Genomic DNA, 21,952 nt, shown 5'->3' on the forward strand with positions numbered 1-21,952 from the left:
TAAGTTGTACCTAGTAGTATGAATTGTACCAGCATAGTGTTTCCTTTGATACCTTAGATGTGATTTCTTGCAATAACAAAAGGGAATTTAATAGTACATAATACTGAAAATCAGTGAATCCAGGGCATTATTTGGCAGAATCAGTATTGTGTAATAGAAAGAAAACTGACTATAATCAGAGAACCTGGGTCTTAATCTTGTCTTTGTCCTGCTTCTTATTACATATGTGACCTCGTAGAGATCATTTAATCTTGGGTTTAATGTGCAAATAAATACATACACATAAGCACTTATATATTTGTAACAGATGATATAAAGTGCTAGACAACACTATACAAAAAAATTTTACTAATCTTGAAGACAGTTCTTATAATCTCTGCCCTTTGATACTCAACATCTGGTCAACAAAGCCCATGTTGGAAAATTATTGCCAGAAAAGTTTGAAAACACTACAAAAACACACTCTAGAATTTTTTTGCCTCTATTTGATAACATTCATTCCATGGATGAATGACTTGTACATTTACCCAACTTTGCTGCCTCTCATTTCTATATGACTTTGTGAAACTTTAGTGAAAGGTGTGTACAAGTGAAGAATAAGACCAATTATAAATATCAGAAGTATCACTGATGGATAATTTTTAAAACTTAACAATAGAAAACCAACTCATTTCCAGCCAAAGCTATTTATCTTAATCTTATCTTGCATAAACAATAACCTATATGAGGGATTTTAATTTTTTTGATAAAAAAGTATAAAAATATAAGTGAATACTAGTTGCCTCTGGTTTATTTGAAATATATTGGGATTCTTTTGCATTTTAAGTGGAAGAGAGGTGTGTAGCAATATAAAACCTGGGCAATGGACAACACATTAAATGGTAAATCTGATTAATCACTGTTCACCACTTCAGGAGAGGTAGATCCTATCATTTATACAGACACAGATTTAGAATACCAGTGGAACTTCCTTCCACAACCTTTTTATTTCATGTGGACTATTATTTTTGAACATTTACATAATGTCAAAATACACACACATTAAAAAATAAAGATGGTTCTTTTTCACACTGAGGGTTGGAAACTTTTTAAAACTACATAGAAAAATGAGGAGTTTCATCATCATATAAAGAAAAGCAGAATTAGGGAACCCTTTTTATACCTCACAAATTCAGGGTTACCATCCTAGACATCCTGAGAGATTTGGTAATGGCACAAATATAACTGTCTCCTTCAAGATCCACATAATAGACGAGTAGTTCAGCTTTTCCCACAATGACTTCTCCTTTTCTTTGCCCTGTGTTTGATTTTACCTTGCTTATCCTCGTGAGGCCATATATTTGTTGGTTAGGATCTTCACATTTCAGAATTTTTAACATGCTTCTGACTATCTATTTCTTAAGTATTGTGCTTTTTGTATGCCTTCTATTTTTCTGCAACTGGAAAATCTAATATTACATAAGCACATCCACAACCTCGAATATTTCATCAAGATATGGAGCAGTAGTTCTGTAAAGTAGGAGAAATGAAATTATACTGGGACACTTGTGGCTATCATTCCAGCAGAAAATGCCTGGGTAATTTGTAGTCCAAGATTTCTAAATAAGGTGATATTAGAGATGAGTACTATTTAGAATAATAGCCAAAGGAGTCTGATTCTTTCTTAGCACTTAATTTGAGAAAGTCTCCTAACATGCTCATATTAAGGTTTTCATTAAGCAAAATGAAAACCTGACCATATAATCTAAGATAACACATTTCTGGAATGGTGGAATGGTGGATCATTCAAATTGAAGCTTGGTTGAACTTACCTTTGAACATGCTAGGAAGAAAGAGTTTGCCAAGCATATTAACACTGTAAACAAGATTTCAAGTGGAATATTTAAAGTAACTAAGACAACAAACCCTTCCCAAAAATATCTAAAGAACCCAGTTTTAAAATTTTATTGATAAGCTAATTAGAAATAATAAACAGTAATCCTGCTAGAGTATTTTATCAGGTCAGTTCTACTTACTGCATATGTTGGGAAGATGTAAAAATACTTCCTTTTAATATTCAAGTTCATTGTTTTAATCAATTAAAATGGTCTTTCATAACAGCTAGTCCATTTAGGTAATTTCCCATGGCATTTGCCATTCTTAATATAGTGGAAAGACTATTAGTGTTTGAGAGTCAGAGGGCCCAAGTTCAAATCTCACCTCTGACAATTAGTAACTGAGTGACTTTGGAAAGTTACTTAATTTCATTTGACCTCAGTAATCTCATCTAAAAATAAGAAGATTGCACTAGCTGATTTTTGAGGTCTCTTTCAACTCAAGATCAATGCTCCTATGACTCTATCCCTGAATTATATAAACACTGTTATAGCATGTTGAGTTCATATCCTGTTTATTAAATACTATTCAATTCAATTAGACAAATGTATTCTATGCCTACGTGTGCAAGAAATTATTCTTGGTGCTTGACATACATATATGAATAAAAATGCAGTCTTTCTCATGAAGAAATTGATCTAACTAGGGTCAGACAAGAGAAAGTCTATAATTACTGTGTTGCTGAGCAATGATTACACATCAATCTAGTTTAGAACTACATTAACTATGAGGCTGAAGGGCTAGTCTTCCTCTATGATAAGGAGAAGTAAGATATCTTTACAAATAATAAAGTTTAAGGACTAGTTTAAAGGAATTCTGTGGTTTAAGGAATACTGTGGTTAGTAGAAGGGAAAGTTCCCAAGTATTGTGGGATATCTTAGGAGAGAAAGGTCTCTTTCATCATAACTGTGGAAACTTCTTAGTGGAAATAGGTGCCTAAATTAGTCATTGAAGGAACAGAAGGATTTCAACAGGCAAAGATGGAACACATTTCATTCCATTCATGGGATGAATCAAGGCAGAGAAATGAGAGAGGCCAGGATGAACATGTGGAATGGTTGGGAGTCTACTCTGGAAAGATGTAGAGTATATGAAGTGGAGCAAGTGTGACAATAGGTTGGGAAAGGCAGGTTGGGTATGGCTTAAGATTGGTCTTTAATGTTGGGATAAGGAAACAAGAGAAGATTTTTGAGTAGAGGAATGATATATTCACAGGATTACAAACTGCCGTACTAGAGGTCAGAAATTGGAGACAAGGTAACTAGTTACATGACTAATAAAACAGCTACAAATTATTGCCTTCCAGATACTTGAAGATATGGCCCCATAGAGTTTTCTTCCTTTCATATTAAATTTTCACAACTCCTTCAGTTGATTCTGACATAACATGAGATTGAAGTGTTTTGGAAACATTAAAACCTTACAGAAATGTGAATTTGTGACATCAGTCTCATGATACTTGCCGATTTTGCTTGGTTTAGAATTCCTTCTGACTTTGGGTAAATGGGATATGGGTGCCTGTTCTTTTTTTTTTTTTTAAACCCTTAACTTCTGTGTATTGTCTCATAGGTGGAAGAGTGGTAAGGGTGGGCAATGGGGGTCAAGTGACTTGCCCAGGGTCACACAGCTGGGAAGTGTCTGAGGTCAGATTTGAACCTAGGACCTCCCGTCTCTAGGCCTGACTCTCAATCCACTGAGCTACCCAGCTGCCCCCAGGGTGCCTTTTCTTGAGATAAATCTGAAATAGCACAAAGTCAACAAGGGGGTTCTTCAGGAAAATAAAATATGGCAGAAATTTTTTCTTCTTCTATACTGTGCCTTCTAGTTTTCTCTTGGAATAAATAGTAAGTCCATTAGGAGCAACACAGGCTAGAAGGCTGGGATTTCCAAGGTCACTAGAAGACTTCCATTGGAATCTAATAATTATACTTAACCTGCAGCTGTCCGAAAACCTAAATTCAACTTTTCTCTCTCCACTGGTGATGGCATAATGTTTAAGTGTGAAATAAATAGAATTATCAATTAAATTTGTTTGAATCATACATAACAAACAAAATAGTTGATTTACCTTGCAATTGGTTATTATGACTCTATAGAGACATAGATCTTATGTCCCATTTTTACAGAATTTACTACTTAATATTACTCCAAAGATTCAGTCTAAGCCTCATAGTATAAAAGACTAGCTTACTGGTTAAGAACTTAGGGAAGTTTCATATCAGGTTTTCTTGCATTTAAAAATTAAATGCAAAGAAGTTAATAAAGCCATAAACAGTGAGTTGGATGGAAAAAACAAACTGGACTGGGAACTGGGATATTTTGGCTCTGAGGCTAATTAATTTCCTCAATAAGATTTGGAGGTTGGAGTAAGGTCTTTCCAGCTTTGAAAATTTTATATAAAAGCTATACTTGTGTTTATCCTCTTTATTTCTATTGCTGTTGTTCAGTTCATTCAGTTGTGTCTCCTTCATGATCCTGGGGACCATGATGACTGTGGGGTTTTATGGGCAAATATACTGGAAACCTTTTGCTATTTCTTATTCTAGGGGATTAAGTCAAACAGAAGTTAAGTTACTTACTTAAGATCACAAAGTTAGCAGATGTATGAGGCCACATTTGAACTCGGGTCTTCCTGACTCCAGGCCCAATGTTCTATCCACTGAGCCACCTAGCTTCCTCCTGGTGTTTCCTCCCAGCATGCTTAATCTCTGAACCAACATTTTATTTCCATTATTAATATAGAAATAATATAGTATTTTAAATCTTGGTTTGGACATGATATCCATGAGCTAAAGCTTATTTTATGATACTGCTTACTACCTTTTATAGAATTTTGACTAGACTTGTCATTTCTTCCATTCTATTATAAATTCAGTCAGATGCTGTCCTATTAAAATTTGTGCACTCAATATACCTAACATAGTGATTTCTTTTTTTTTTTAACCCTTGTACTTCGGTGTATTGTCTCATAGGTGGAAGAGTGGTAAGGGTGGGCAATGGGGGTCAAGTGACTTGCCCAGGGTCACACAGCTGGGAAGTGGCTGAGGCCGGGTTTGAACCTAGGACCTCCTGTCTCTAGGCCTGACTCTCACTCCACTGAGCTACCCAGCTGCCCCCATAGTGATTTCTTAATAGGTGCTTAAAATTTTTGTTGAATAAATTAAAGTCTGGTGCTATTTATCCCAATATATAATAATTATTTCCTCAAATAAATAACTGACAATTTTCATCTCCCCAAAATACTAATGTTTTAGGAAGTGGATTATTTTAAATTTAAAGAGACTGATATTTTTATAATGTCATTGTAGTCACATATTTCTGAAGCCGTTACGTTAAGTAGGCAAGAAAAAAATTAAGCCTGGATCTACATAATTTATCAAGAGAACTGGTTAAATGGTGAAATGGTTTCAGATTGAAAAGTATCAAATGATGACCCAAATTAAAAATGTCCAAATACAAAAGGCACTGAACAAACTAAACAAATGATCTAAACTTATAATATCATCATGAAAATACCTTACTATAGTTCAGCTGAATAATTTTTCTTTTACAGGAGGAAGGAGAAAAAATCAAGACACAGTATTTAGAAAAGGAAAGGAAACATTGAAGTACCCACCTATTTATTATTAGATATACACGACCATTGACTTTGGCATGGCTACAAGATGAGAGATGGAAGCACAAGAATACAGGTGATGGCAATAGGAAACAAGTTAAAGAGAGAAAGAGGAATTATTAAACAGGAATGAAGTAGTGTCTTACAGAGGCATATATATATATATAGACATAGATAGGTAGATATATTATTACATATATTATCACTATGTAACCAACAATTCTGAAAATTTCTCCATCATGTGGTGAAAAAAATAAAACAGTAGCATAATATGAGAGCAAGACAAAGATCTAAGATGTAACTAAAGCAAAACTTGTGAGAAGCAAGAGGCTTAATTTTTATTCTCCTCTTTTTATTTTTGCCTTCCTAAATCATCTAACAAACTTTAATAAAGTATGATTGGGGAAGGCAAAAATATTCTGGCATAAGTAGCTCTAAGGTTTCCAAATATGTAAAAAAAGTATGTATTTACTCATATAGTCTGCCACTGTTAAAACGAAAGGCATCAATTTCATAGATAGACATGTATGTAGATGGATATCACCTAGCTAGATATCTAGGCATCAATTTCAGATAGATTCACATCATAAACACCTTTAAAAATTACATCATCTTTGCCAAGTCAGTGAAATGTATATAGTCCAATTCTTTTTTGTAATATAGTCCAATTCTAAGAGCTCTATATATGTTTCCACAATCTGCTTTGTATAGAAACAAATATTTCTAATCACAATATATTAATTTTATACATTTTCATATATCTATATACTATACAAAAATTTATATGTAAAATGGAGAAAGTACTATCTTAAATTAGCAAATAAGAGTGGAAAAATTAACAAAATTTACACTTTTTTAAAAAGTTCATTCTTATTAACTATTCTTCTTATGTTATACTAAGGCAGAATAAAAAAAATCATAGAAATTTTTAAAACCAAATCAAAATGTTTCCTTCTTTGCATCATTCAAATATTTAAAAATACATTTACTGGCATGAATGTTGGAAAATAAATATGTGGAGGGGTTAAGACAAGCCTTAAATGCTTTTGTGGTCATTTAGGTGGCACCATGGATAAAGCACTGAGTCAAGAGTCAGGAAGACCTGAATTCAAATGTGACTTCAGATAATTAATTAGCTGTGTGATCATGGGCAAGTTACAACTTTAACTTGACTCAAGTTACTCATCTGTAACATATAGATAATAACAGTACTCATCTCCCATGGTCATCATGAGACTCACTTGAGATAATATTTGTAAAGCCCTAAGCAAATTTCTCGTACATATTAATTACTATATAAATATATGTCATCATCATTATTATTATCATTAATTGGGCAAGGGTAGTTTGGAATAGATCTCTGCTAACATTGTAATTCCAATTAGAAACGGTAGAACTTGTTAAGTTTTCTGAGTAGTGCATTTTTGTATTTATCGTTTATGCTAGTCCTGTTATTAGTTATTATTAATGTTACATCTATCTCTCATTCTTTGAGGTGCTGGAAAGACATTATTCTAAGAACAGAAATGAACATCCTTCTTCACAGAACTCAACTGTCTATCCAAGGTAACTTGCTGGTATCTCACTCTAATATTTCCATGAAAAGAGATTTTTAAGCCAAAACTTAAGGTTGTTAGTACTTTGAAGAAGTCGATTAATAGAAATCTATTTTCCCATGAAAAAGTGCATATCTGGATCAACCTCATCATAGTCATGCAATGGTTTGAAGGATTTTAAGGGGACTAGCCCAGGAAGCAGAGAAAGCAGTATTAGAGTCTTGGCCAAAGCCAGGATTTTGAAGACAGCAATCCAAATTGTATATCGAACCCACAGCGCGCACATAGAAAATACTGCTGTGATCACTTCATGAAAGAAGTCTGAGTGGAAATAATAGACCTTCCACATGCTTTATGGACCCTAAGAATTAACTTCACTGCTGGTCCATGTAATTAGTAGGTCAGTGCCCAGCTTGCTGCCTGGTCATGGATTGGAGCTCTGCTTTTACGAATAGCAGACAGCCAACATCTGTGTCCTGTTTTGCACAGGAAGGGGCAGGACACATGACAAAAATAACCATCTCCAGAATCATCTCTCCTCTGTTTAAGTAAGTGCTCTTAAAAGAGAAATAGGAAAGGAAGGGAAGCAAGAACAATTTAGAAAAAAAAAAGACACTGTTAGGAATTTAACGACAATGACTTGCCTTTTACCAAAAGCTATTTGTATGCTGTCCAAGAGACCCATTTTGACTATTTTAATGTTACCTCCACATGTGTGAAAGTGAAATGACAGCTCCCTAGTTCATATATCATCTTACATAATCAGAACTACCCCTGATGGCACTGCTAAAATTACAAGCACTTTGCTCTTGCATTGTCAGGAAATATAGAATACAAATAAACATTTAAAAATTACAGCAAATTTTATGTGAAAGTCTTTAAATAATTAAATACCAAAGAATGCCTTCTTGCTGTCAGTATTATTCTGATTTATTCGTTCTAGCAACTCTAACTTTAATTGAAGAGGTATATCTAATTTTTCCATGGTGCTGGTTTGGTAGTAAATATCATGAGATTTAAACTATTCTCTAGATTTCATTGGCGACGATGTACCTCCCTCTACTGGGGTTCCTCATGAATTTCGGAGAGGGGCAAGTGCAGCTGGCACGTGGCACAGTCAGACTTCAGTAGATTATGACAGATTAGTTGGAGAATTCTGAACTACTCAGGCCTGAATTACTCCCTTGGAGTATGCTCAGGGAAAGAAAAGCAAATTGAATTGTTAGCAAAATATGATTAAGAAGAGGCAAAAAGGAATATAAATAAGGTCAAATAATATTCTCTAAAGTTAATGAGAAAGTGTGCTGGAGTTTATATTGCTATTATCCAATAGAAAACACATTTCTCTAATTATACATAAAACAGTGGTTGTCCACACAGTTATTCTGTTATGCAGTGAACACAACTTCTCATGCTGGAACATTTACCTATTCTTTTGCGCCAAGCTATTTGAAATTCATTTTAAGAGAGTTCGATCATTTCATATTTCTTTATTTTTTTCTTCTTTTCTTTTACTGAAGCTGGTAGTTATGCAAAATCTGAGTTTTAGGCTAAATGTAGAATCATAGATGACAAATAATCTTCCTTTGAGGTGGGTCTGTAAGAACAACTACCCATTTTATGTGTTTACCTGTAGATGGTGTTGTCCTCTTTGCTGGGTATAGACTTTAGGTCTGTGAGCTCTAGGAAGCGGTCATGGAAGTAATGAAGGTGTAATATACACACGAGCAAGAAGGAAGTTGGGATGAATATGCGAGTAAATAGTTCAGTAATGGTAAACTTCTTCAAACCAAGATCTTCTAACCTGAAAAAAGAAAGCCAAGATCCCACTTAGCCATTGAGAAGACACTCTCCAGATGGTTTTGAAGAGAATTTATATACACACAGATACGCATAAATATTCATGAGTTTGTGATTGTACCTTTTAATATATAATGTATACATTACATTTTGAAATTATAGAGGGAAAGGATACAGAAAATACTGCTATTAAACCCCTTATTTTTTATCATTTTATTTTTTATCTATTTTTTCTTATATTTATCATCTCTTTTACACATGACAGGGAGAAGGTGCTATAGTACCATATGATAAGCACTGTTATTTCTTACTATTCAATTTTTGAAAGACTTTTCTAGATACTAATTACTATATTGCCTCTACTTGATATATTTTTGATTCTCTTAATATTTACATATACATGTATGTAAATTTATGCACACATGTATGGATATGCATACCTGTGTATATGTGTATATATATGTATGTGTGTATATATATATGTATATATACAGAGAGACAGAGAAAAAGAGAGAGAGAGAGATACACACATACATACATACCAGCATTTAAGGAAGGAATGTTTAGGTAAGATCAGCAAACTTTGCATAGTTCCCAAAAATTGATTGCTAAGCAAACTTCAAGAATCTTGTAGCCACGTCAGAGAAGTATCAGTGAGGCACATTGCATACCCAGATTGGGCTGTGGAGGCATGTTTCTACACAATGTTTCCTAAACCGAAGGGAAGCTTTCCTCTATGTAGTTGCAAAAATGTCTGCTCTTCAGTCTGTGTATTAAAGTATCAGATCCCTATTCTTCAGTAGGAAAAATTTCCTGGGAAAGATACAAATGAGGGAATTTCCCTTTTGAAAGTGTTCCTGGCTTAGACAATATTTTGCCTAGGTAATGTTTTGTTTTTCATGAAAAACAAAATCATTCATGTTCCTATTTCAAAAATTAAGAGCAGAAATTATGTGTCAGTTTCTCATTTTTAAAATAAATGTTTAAAAGTGCCTCCAATGACATAGATAGATCCTGGTCACATAACTTTCATATCGATAACCTAAAGAAAACTAAACAAACTCACTTTTTTTGATTCAGTCCTGTCATATTCTCCCAAAGGCCTGGGAAATTTTCAAACTGATATGTGTAAATGAATATGAGCACCAGCATAGTGTAAATAACTACTGACATCCAAAAATATTTTAGTATCTTCCTCCACCATTCATAGTGGACCTGGAATCAGATATAGAAGAAAAACAAAGAAATGTTATAGGATGATTGACATATAAAAAACTGTTTCACCAATATGGAAAACTGGATTTATATATATATATTTGGAGAGGAAGTAATAGTATTAGGTTATCACAATATCATAGCTCTGAAATAAGTTTTCTTTATGTGCTGACAACTTTTTTTGTCTTTTTAAATTTATTTCAGTTATTGCTTCTGGACTGAGAGAGACCTGCAATCAAATAATTTCTCTGACACTTATTGCTTTGTGACCATGGACAATAGTCACCAACTCTATTAGCCTTTTTATCACCAGTAAAGCGGGTGTAATCATTTATATTGTAGTTGCCTTTTTAGGTGATTGTGAGGCTCAAATGAGATATTTTGTAAAGGAGTTAACAAACTTAAGGCATCAGATGTCAGTTACTTTTAGTTGGCATGGAATCCAGGGAATTTAATTGCTTGCTTTTAGTATAATACTAAGCAAACATATAATTATAAAAACATCACATATGAGATTCAAAATCCAAATATAATTGTTCCATAGGAAGCATTTAGTACTTTAGAATATCTGTGCTTTTAAAGTAAACTCTACATTAGGTAGAAAGATTTCTTAAAAAAAAAAAACAAACCTTGGGGGGCAGCTGGGTAGCTCAGTGGAGTGAGAGTCAGGCCTAGAGACAGGAGGTCCTAGGTTCAAACCCGGCCTCAGCCACTTCCCAGCTGTGTGACCCTGGGCAAGTCACTTGACCCCCATTGCCCACCCTTACCAATCTTCCACCTATGAGACAATACACCGAAGTACAAGGGTTTAAAAAAAAAAACAAACCTTAAATAATTACTTAAATATTGTAGTTTGGTTTCAAAGATCTGGGGTTTTGTGAATTTGAGTGACTTTCACAACATGGATTACAATTCTGTATGTCCTTGTAAATGGTGTATGAAAGTTATAGTGACTGAAAAATTTATCCCTCTGTGGCCAGTTGGTGACAAGATCCTCTGAGATTAAATCAGCTCATTCTCTGATGAAGATACTTACTCCATCACCATGTTGCATGCAAAGCCTTTTTTTTTTGCTTAGTAGAAGAGCTTGTGCTATGCTTTATAGTCTCTACAACCCCATTATGCCCCACACCATGCTATGATAAAGCACTGGAAGAGTAAAAACTTTGTGAGCATTAATTAAAAAAAACACCAAATACTGCAACACCCTAATTTTGAAGATCAGAAATAACTCAAAAATAATTGTTTCAAAGTCTAGGGCTTATTAGAAGTGAATTCTACTAAATTCATTCATCTCTATACTTTTCATCAACTTCCACAACCAATCCATTTATTCTAGAGATTAAAATCACAAAACAGTTCCTCAAGTGAGTCTCCTGGAATCTAAATGAAGTACACAGTATGGTTTACCTTTTACATACCTGATACAAGGCCACACAAAACAGGAAGAGCACCATATAGATGATTTTGTACATTACAATTGTACCCTCAAAGCTGACAAAGAAGAACATTCCTCCACAAACATAAATCCAATATTTAATGAACATGGCCATCACCAAATTTCCCATCACTTTCATGATGTCCTGGTCATCATCTTCTTCCTCATGCTCTTCTTCTTTTTTGCTTTCCTGCTTTTTTATCTTTCCTTGATCTTCTTCCTTTTCTTTGGCTTCTCCTTCCACTTGTATGTCTTGCAGTTCATCCTCTTCTAAAATAGAAAACTATAATTGTTAATCTTAGCTTATAGTCTGATTATAATTATACTTGGGCAAAATGCAGTGTAAATCTGTTTGGGGTCCCTTTATCATTCCCCTATCCCCCAAGTTCAACATTTTGGTCATAATCAACTCAAACATTTGTGATTAAATTCGTGATTTTCTTAATCTAGATGATGTGGTAGAGTGGAGTCAAGAGATGAGTTTGAATCCTTTCTTTAACAATTACTACTTGTGTGACCTTGAACGAATCACTTAAACTTTTATGGGTTTTCGTTTCCACATTTACAAAATAAGGGAAGTGAACAAGAAGATGTGTATGGTTCCTTTCAGCTCTATGTCCTAAAATTTTAGTCAAACAATTGATTGATTCATATATAAAAAATATCATGAAATCATTGGGCTAAATTGACCAATTTATTATACAATTTTTATTGCTTAATCAAATAAAAATGTCTAATCTGACAGTCCTGTAGAAACACAAATAATATTAATCTAGAAGCCAGTAGGTAAATACATAATATTTTGGTATTGAAAAAAAAAACTTCCACTACTGGAACTAAAAGGAAAACTTTAAAAATCTTTTCCCAGGAAAGATGAATGCTTTTTAAAACAAAAGATTCATAAGCCTCCTATTCACATGTATTGCTATTTCTAATAAATGATTATATATTTCCTCTTATCCATCAAAAAGACCTAAACTTGTGTGATCACAGAATGTAGAAAATATTATTCTCTTTTCTTATACTAAAATAATGGTTTATAATCAGAGTGAGCTGGTGATGATGACTCTGAGAAGAGTAAAATTGCCCCAATATTATTTTCCCATTGATTCTACTTATGAATAATTGAGTTTGTCCTGTAGTAGGTTAAGTCATGGTTCTTTGTCCTGAACTAAGTTCAGAAGGATTAATGTTAAATATCTAGCTCTCCTGCTAACCATTGATCTTTTTTGTCTCAAGTAATTTTTTCTGACCTTGGAGACTGTATGAGAAAAAAAGGGATTTGGGTCTGATATTTGTGCACAACCAAGCTGCCTTCAAGGATGTCTGGTTAGGTGTCCAAACCTCTGGGCCACTATTTTACACTTGTACTCCAACAATGAGCCCTCCTTAGTCTTATAGGAGAAGAAGGAGGAGGTAAGGTGTCATTCATAGGTCCATTACTGTGTCACTTTAAATTATCATAAGCCCTGGGCTTTAAATTATCATAAGCCCAGGACTCCCTGCAACAACTTTCCCCGACACCTCCCTTGGGAGGTGTCAGAGAAAGTATAAAAGGGAAAGTCTGGCGCCTTTTCATGCTCTCTACCCTGGTAGGTGCTCTACCCTGGAGTTGGTCTGCTCTCTCCCTGAGCTCTCTCTCCGAACCTTTTCCCCTTTCTATCTACCTCCTAGTTTTTCCTAGACCTTTCCCTTTCTAATTTAAATAAAACCTAGCTATTCTAAACCCTAAAGTTGTTCTCTGATCTTTTATTTGAGCCCAAAGGGCTCTGGTCAATTTCCCCCTTCCGTGGCTGGGGACCCACTACCTTCCTTTCCCTTATTCTACCTTCCTCTCTCCTTTCTCCCATTCCATCCAACCTTACTCCCTTCCTCCTGTCACACCCTCACATTACCAAACTTCCAACCATTTGTGTTGTTCCCTGCCCCTCACCTCTGTAGCCAATCGTATTGTACTCAATCCCTGTTCTGCTCTTTGTTCTGTACTACTCTAAACCTAATAGAAAGAGAATTGCCCTCTTGCTTGAGGTCTTTGGCCCAAATGAAGGCAAGCCACATACCCATTTATTGACAAGTAGCATGTCCCTGCTGATAAATGTTTTTTTGTTCTGATACCTGCTTCAGTTTAGCCTTTTGTTAAAATGTTTCTGTAATGGCTCGAAAACATAGTATCCTCCTGTTGTTCTCACTCTTTTTTTGATTCGACACCAGCAATCACTATTCCTAACAATTTAATTAACAATTATTATGCACTAACTTCACATGAGGCATTGCACCTAATCTTGTGCATATTGACATGGAAAATAACATAGTCTTTGCTCTTAAGGAGTATGCATAGGACACTTTGGGCAATTTACCTTTTTCCTCATCTTCTTGGCTTCCGATTTTGACCTCAGATAAAAGAGCTTCCTTTAATTGAAGTGCTTTCTGTTCGGTGAGGTGCTGTCTTAGCAGCAGCCAAAAAGTAATGGTGAAAAGAATCTGAAAGCAGAAAGCAAACTCCTTAACCAGTGAAAACGTAACTAATATTTCAACAAACATTGCTGAGTCTTATCAATTCTCACTACTGAGATGGGGGTGAATGGGATGAAGACAGGATGGGGTGTGGAGAGAAACCAGTAAAGGATGTCATTCGAGGTGGAGTCAGTTATTCATTTTATTTCATCAGAAAAAAGTTTGCTTTTTGATTCCCTTTCAGAAAAATGCCAGCACACACTTACTGAGTGCCAGTTAATGTACTCTGCATTGTAAGAGACCATGAAGAAGAACGATGATGAGGCATTCTCTGTGCAGTGACTGCACATTTTAAATTGCTTCCATCTGGGCAGGAAATCAACTTTTCAACAAGTGTTCTCTCTCAAGATGCTTGTCCTTGGTTTATTTCCTGTCCTCATTATGGCATCGTTACTATTTTTAAGTAAGAATAGACTCCTCTTTTAAATCTTGCAATGTCCATTACAGACAGGAAGGAAAATGCATCACAGAAAATAAAATCCATTATTATTTCAATTATCATCCCAAAGAAGAAATAAGAAAAAAACCCAGATGAGAGCTAGGATAACCACATTTTCATAACTGATTTTTAAGTGTTAGGGAGAAAAATTATAATTAATTCTGTAATTACTTGTAAGAACTGCCTTCCTGTTGAAGCCCATGTCCTTTTTGATCTCAGTTTTCCCAGAGAGTAAATCCACCTAATAATCTTCCCATGGGAGAATTTTGGAATATTAATTTGTTATTTTTCTCTACTAAACAGCTTAACATAATATTCCCACTTGTCTGGCAGTCAGTCATCTCAGCAATCTCAAATATCTGAGATACCAACAAATCCGGAGGTCTCAAAGTCACTGAGTGATCAGGAAAATGGTAGTCACAAATCTATGCACTCTTTATTAATGAGTGCAATTACTCTTAGATCAGAGCCTCAGAATCTTGGTATTGTATAAAAATTAAATCACTAATTGTGGGTCACACTAAGCACCTGAGTTTTCCTCCATCATGTACTTCTCTGCCAGATTTCTGTAAAGTTGTGCCATTCTTCACCATAAACATAAGTATACTGGTGGGAGAGTATGATTCAAGTCAATATATGTGTTTATGATGCTTTTATTTTCATTGAATTTAATATATTAGTGCCTCTAACAAATTTCTTTTTTGGTGGCTAAAAACAGTTCTGCTTATAATTTAAAATTGTGAGTATCTGGTCCTGTACATATCATTCTTTGGAGGTATATGTTATCTTGTGAGGATTTGGTTGTATAAATAGGAAATTCATTGGATGGGGTCTCCAAAGAGATGGTGGGTAGGGAGGGGATTTTCATCAGATTAATCCCAACAATCCTGACAAAGTCTGAGTATAATACTGTGGTGGTAGCTTATATTTTAGCGCTTAGGCCTGCCAGGATGAGGGCAAGTTTAATTAAATAAATTATCTCAGAGAATAGTCTAGTATCCAAATACCAAATGTAAGAAAATAAAATATCTGTGTATATGTAAATAATATGACATTATTTGGTGGCTGTCTCATTTCACAGCTTACCATACAATGACCATAATGACATCACTCACATTTCATAGATTTTTCCTAAAAAATAATATCATTCGGAAATTTCTTATTAAGGATTAGAGCATCTACTTGGGGCCATGCAACATTTCCAGTTGAGAAATGGAGACAACAAAAAAATTTCTGTTATAGCCACCTCTACAGGCTATTTGCTTTTTTGTTTTTTGACAACTTGAATAAGTAATGTCATTACTTATTTTAGTGCAATTTTAGACTGTCATCTACATAATGAGTACCATACTGAGTGTATACCATCTTGTTAATAAAAAAAATAGTGAACAACATAAAATCTAATATTTAGAAATGATTTTTTTATTAATAAAAGGAGACTCATATAAATTACGAAAGATAATGAAACATCTGTGAGCAAAAATATATCATGGTACCATCATTAGGGGGAAAGGAAGCTTTAAGTATTTAATATTTAAATAAAAATAATATACTCTATTTCCAAAAAAAAGTCTGTTTAATGTCAGGGCAAAGGCATGAAAACAATATTCTTAATATTCACTGAACATCTCGAATAGGTTAAGTAAGCTTATAGATGTGCACCATCTATTTAAAAGTTATATACAATCTAGTACCTTTCAACCCAAAGCAGTTTGTATTGTTTTGCTATTTTTACATTCGTGGTTTTTTAGCATAAATCAGTAGTGACTAACCTAAATGCTACATATTTACTAAGAAAACCACAAAATATTAATTATATCATATTTTTATTTATTTTGTTAAACACTCCTAATACATTTTAATCTGGTTCCAGTCATAAACACTTTTGTGGAGAGCTTGAAATTACTTAATATCTCTGCTAGAAACCATTCTATTGTTGCTTAAAAAGTCCAAGGAAACCCAATATATTCCCTCTTAGAATTGGCATGTTAAAAAGAATGAATTGTGGGATGTAATAATTGAGTAAAATAGTTCCTATTTTTCTTTGATAAACATTTTTTTCTAAAAAGATTATTTAGCACGTGAAGGATTATTATAATTTTTCCCCCTTTGAAGTGGTTATTTCTATATATCCACCCATTTCATTGCTACCCATTCCACGTACCTTTGATGCAAGTTCCGTTGGTGCTTTTTTTTCTAAAAATCCTGGGACTTCTTTAATTTCCTCAAGGTCAAAAGACCATATGTACTGTAATGTCAGTAGTAGATTCCCATAAACAACCATGAAAGGAGAACTGATCATTGCATATTTTCTTCTGTTGCGAATCATCCAAAGAGTGCAAGACCAAATCAACAGCACAAAAGTCAGCCAGCTATGATATGTAATACTCCAAGCCTCAGTGGAAAAACAAAAAAAAGGTAGATTCATAATGGTTAATAGAATTTTTAAGTCCCTTCATCATAGCAAATAAAAATTCGATTAAATAAAAAACGCCTAACTTTGGTCATGGTACATGAATTGAGGACGATTTATTCATTGGGGTGAGCGCACGACACGACAAATTCTGGTATTTGGTGCTCTGAATGAGCAAGAAAAATGTGTATTATATTCCCTTAATTATAGTTGTTTTTATAGAGAGTGACAATGTCTCATTCCACCTCTTTTAGGCAGTGTGAGGGGGCTTTTGTAAAGCCTTCTACCCTAACTTTAAAACTCTCTACATCCATCCCATTTTAGAAAGGATAGTACAAATGATCTTAAGCTCTCTTGGCCACCACTCCTTGTCTTCTGTCTTCTCTTCTATAAGACATTAGAGATTAGCTCTGAGTGTGTGTGTGTGTGTGTGTGTGTGTGTGTGTGTGTGTGTGTGTGTGTGTTTGCGCGTGTGCTGGGTAATATGACCCATATCTGGAATTACCTGATAAAAAATTTTGAGAACCATTAGTATAAGAAATATGAGATAGATTTAGGGTCTGCTAAAATACTGATGTGAGTTTTATTTCTCTTAGTGAAAATTAAACACACACACACACACACACACACACATATATTATATGTTATATATAAGGCAGAATTTGTTCCTATGACTCCAACTATATGAAGTTAATCTCAAGGTAAACCTCCAGCTCTTTCTGATCATTTCTGGACCACAATGTCTAAATGGTATTCATTTGATCATTTAATCAACAAACATTTATTAAGCCCTTACTATGTCAGATACTGCAATATGCGCTGAGGATAGAAATGTGTTTGGACTGTGGAATGATTGAGATAAGACAAACAATCAGAAGATAACTGCAATAGTCTAGCATAAGGTGACAAGGTCTTGAAACAGAGAGCTAGTTTTGTGAGTGGGGAGAAAAGGGGATGTGTACAAGAGAGATTGGGAAGACAGAAACAGTAAGATTTGCTAACAGGGACATGCGGAGTGAGGGTGAGAGGGGAGTCAAGGATTATCTAGACGGCAAGCCTTGATGACTGGGAGGATGTGCCTTTGAAAGTAAGAGAGAAGGAGAGTTTGGAAAGAAAGACAATGAGTTTTCTTTTGAATACATCATGCTTGAGATGTTTAAAGGACTTCCAGATGGAAATTTTTAATAGACAGTTGCTGATGTAAGACTGCTGCTCAGGAGATAGACTAGGGCTGAATAGAGATCTATAAATCATTTGTGGAGATGATAACCAAACCCATGGGAGCTGATGTGGGAGAATAATAATAAAAACTTCATCTTAGAGGCAGGCATGAATACATTGTAATTTACATCCCTGGAGGGAACTTGAACCCTTTGAGGTTTTAGTTATATTCAACTTCAAGTCCTCACTTTTAATTTTTTCATCATCTTTTTTCATGTCTAGAGTTTATTAAAAATCAGATCATCTTTAATTTGATTTATCTCATGACAATAAGAAAAGGAAACCATTATTCTGTCATTCTTTTGTGAACCAAAGAAAGTTCTAGTCAGGCATTAGAATTCAAACTGATTGTTAGTTACTTATACATATGCTTACTGAGGGAGAGAGAGAGATGTAGAATTAGTAAAAAATACCCTTTCCTACCTTCATTTTAAGGGTAAAATATTTAATATAGTATCCATCAAATGTCATTTGGAAACGTATTACAATGTTTACTGTGTTCAGTTTGGGCATTTTGTGATCATTTTTGTATACTCACATTCTGGAAGTACATATAAATATATATACATCATCCTGACAGACTGGCTCCTCTGAAAACCTAAGTCTGTCTATGAAGAAGTCTGATAAAATAGGGATCTTCAGTGCAAAAGAGAAATGTTTAAAATGAACATTTTGGCTCTGCTAAAACAACAAAATGGCACCAGGAAAGACCCACACTCTGAATGGGCAGTCTGCTCTGTTAAGTGTGTTTTTACAGTAGACTTCTTCTGTCAAATAATAAAATGTGAATTTTAATCTTCTTTTGAAAGTGTTTACTTTGTATAAAAATGGCCAAACTAAGTTATTTTTTGAGGAAAATAAGAGTTTTATTTGTCAAAAAGTATTGTGGTAAATAGTATTTTGAGTGCATTAAATATTAAGATCCAGAAACTGTTGATAGCGTTTGGTAATCACAATGTATATATATATATATGTGTGTGTGCATGTATATCTATATACACACATATATATATATGTAATCACAATGTATACTATACACAATGGTTAGTGTTTTATACATATATTTACATATGCATAAAATGTATATATACAAATAATCACAATGTATAGTAAAATATGAACAGTGGACCGATAGAATTATCATTAACTTATGTGAATCATAAATGAACCTTGTTCAATCTGAAAAGTAAAGAATTTTTCTTTGTATTACATTCCGAATATAACAGTAACTAATTGTTATCACATGAAAATTTAGCTATATGTTGATATCTGTTCAGTTGACAATCTTTCTGTCCTATTTGGGAAAAATGAGTTCTATTTCTCTTGAGTCATGGCCATTTTTTCATGACTTCTCCCTGAAGGCAATTTGTCCAGATGTGGAATCGAGAATTAACTCTTTTTGTCTATAGAAACAATTTTAGGTTTAAACAAAGTGTTCAAAAGTGCTAAATATTATCCTACAGACAGGGGGAAAATTGTGTCATCTCTTTCCTTTATCTACCATCAAGGTCATGTTTTTGCAGTGATGAGAATGGACTCCAGAGAAGGCATATACATGGTACCTTGTATTCACTCCTCTCAGGTATGATTCATTTTTATAAAATCCCCTTGGGGGTATATGGAGGCAACACCTTATCTTTGCTTAAGCACTACATTCAACCAAATGTTCTTTCCTGAAATTACTTACATTTGATTGCATCTTATCACAATTTATGTAAAATTTCAGTGCTACAATGAGCCTGCATACATTAGCATCTCTGTGCTCCATAGCTCAGTTTTTGATAATTCTTGGATCTCTTTGATGTGGCTCATTTTGTCACAGCCACATTCCACATGTTTTTTAAACACTATGTCATGAAAATTCACACCTACCAAAAAGTTCCAGGGTCAAAGCTTGGGAGGAATCTAACCTAAGAAATTTAAATGTTGGGTAACATCCTCTGCAGTGAATAAGAGTAACCCATCTCATAGCAAAAAACATGTGGAAACTCACTAGAATAAATGGCCCATTCTGCATCTGAAGATAATATAATGAGACAGCCTGGTTTCAGGAGTTAAATTGGGGGAAGTGTATTAATAATTCAAAGATGCCCGAGTATAGCTAGACGTGAGAGGATTTTATAATCTATAAAATAAAAATATGATGAAAAATTAACATGACAAGTCACCATCTTGCCAAGGCATTCAGAAGGTGAATATATTTATGCTGGAAATATGAAGGACAACTTAACACCCCGAACAAACAAGACAGTGTGCACTACTACCCTAGTTTGCTTATTTTATCAGTTTAGACATACCATCATGGCAATGAGGGCACAAATGTAACTCTGTTTCATAATAAACTGGAACACAGAGACCATGGCGTGTACTTTAACGTTTGGCTTTTCCTCTTGACTCTTTTCTTCATCTTCATCTTCCTTATCTTCTTCTTCCTCTTTCTTTTCTGTGGAGAAAAACATTTCAGCAATTCACAGAAGCATTTTTCATGTTGTAGATTCTATATAAAGCCTCTCCATCCCCATGTGTAGAGTACACAACTATTATTTAGATACTGTCCTTTTTGCTAATGTAGAGAGAAGGTAGTAGTATATGTAATTACTGACAGCAAAATCAGTTTGGTTGGGCAAAAAGAAAGAATAATGCAGGCTTGAAGTAAAGGAAAAGCTAGAAAAAAACATCTGCAAGGAGAAAAGTGTCTCACACCATTGTTAATACAGGCAAAGGAATAGAAAGGCATGGAGGAAGCTGAATATGCATGATGAAGGTGAAGAGGAAAGTAGGGAATAAGGAAGTACCTACTATGCATCAGGTGCTGTACTAAGTGCTTTACAAATATCATCTTATTTCATCCCTATGACAACTTTGAGAGGTACACTTTATAATTATCTCTCTTTTATAGATGAGGAAATGGAGGCAGAGGTTGGGTGACTTGCCCAGGGTCATAGAGCTAATACATTTCTAGATGCTAGATTTGAACACAGGTTTCCTCCCTTCAACTTCCAGATAAAATATTGCCTTTTAAAAGGAAATCTTTCCCAATTCCTCTGAATTCTAGTGTCTTCTCTCTTATGAGTGTTTTCTATTTATTATACTTATAATGTATGTGGCATTTTTGTGTTTTCTCCCCTATTAAATTGTGAGTCTCTAGGGGGCAAGGACTATCTTTTATCTTTCTTTTTCCCCCCAGAGCTTGTCATGGTGCTTGCCTCAATCCTTACTTTAATGAGAAAATGGAAGCCGTTTTACATTAACTCCCTCTTCTATCTTCTTAATCTCACTTACTATTGACATTATCCCAATCTTCTTGCCAAGACAAAGCCCTATACAAGTGCCACTGATCCTATTTTTTCCATTAGATTGCTTACATTTGATTGTATCTTATCACAATTTATGTAAAATTTCAGTGGTACAATGTGCCTGCATACGCCCCATCATTTGGACATTAGTATCCAGAGGTTGGGTGACTTGCCCAGGGTCATAGAGCTAATAAATAATTTCTTCTGTCTCTGTCTCTCTGTCTCTCTTCATCTCCCTATTTCTGTCTGTCTGTCTGTCTCTCTCTCCTCCACCCCCATCTTTTTCTGTCTTTCCCCCTCTACCTCTCTCTCCTTGTTCCTGTCCCTTTCTTCTCTATCTCATGTTTTGTCTGTCTCTCTTTACTTCCCCCTGCCTCATTTTTCTCTCTAAACTCCCAAACCTTTTCCTATCTGTTGTCTCCTTCCCTCTTTTGCTAATTGGCAAGAGAAATGCCAGAGTAGCTACTAGAAGCTCTATCTCTGCTGCAGAGAGAGGAGGAGAACTATTGGGGATATTTTCTGATATAATCTAAAGGTTGGGAGAAGAAGAGAAACCTTGTTTTGCTGTG

The 21,952-nt window shown here is 34.6% G+C and overlaps 1 protein-coding gene across 2 annotated transcripts in view; it reads right to left on the reverse strand.

Annotated features, from left to right (window-relative positions):
• The window catches only part of PIEZO2 (piezo type mechanosensitive ion channel component 2), a 564,998-nt gene that overhangs the window by 101,028 nt on the left and 442,018 nt on the right, over window positions 1-21,952 (reverse strand). The window contains exons 12-18 of one of the 2 annotated variants that reach the window (XM_044666881.1): window positions 20,385-20,530; window positions 16,618-16,848; window positions 13,858-13,981; window positions 11,484-11,767; window positions 9,914-10,062; window positions 8,678-8,851; window positions 5,492-5,533 (exon numbers count right to left, since the gene is read on the reverse strand). In XM_044666881.1, coding sequence (XP_044522816.1) covers window positions 5,492-5,533; window positions 8,678-8,851; window positions 9,914-10,062; window positions 11,484-11,767; window positions 13,858-13,981; window positions 16,618-16,848; window positions 20,385-20,530 — 1,150 coding nt within the window. The remainder of the gene's footprint in view (window positions 1-5,491; window positions 5,534-8,677; window positions 8,852-9,913; window positions 10,063-11,483; window positions 11,768-13,857; window positions 13,982-16,617; window positions 16,849-20,384; window positions 20,531-21,952) is intronic. The other variant, XM_044666889.1, reaches the window with a different exon arrangement.

Source organism: Gracilinanus agilis, chromosome 1 (assembly GCF_016433145.1).
Source record: "Gracilinanus agilis isolate LMUSP501 chromosome 1, AgileGrace, whole genome shotgun sequence".
Taxonomy (NCBI): Eukaryota; Metazoa; Chordata; class Mammalia; order Didelphimorphia; family Didelphidae; genus Gracilinanus; species Gracilinanus agilis.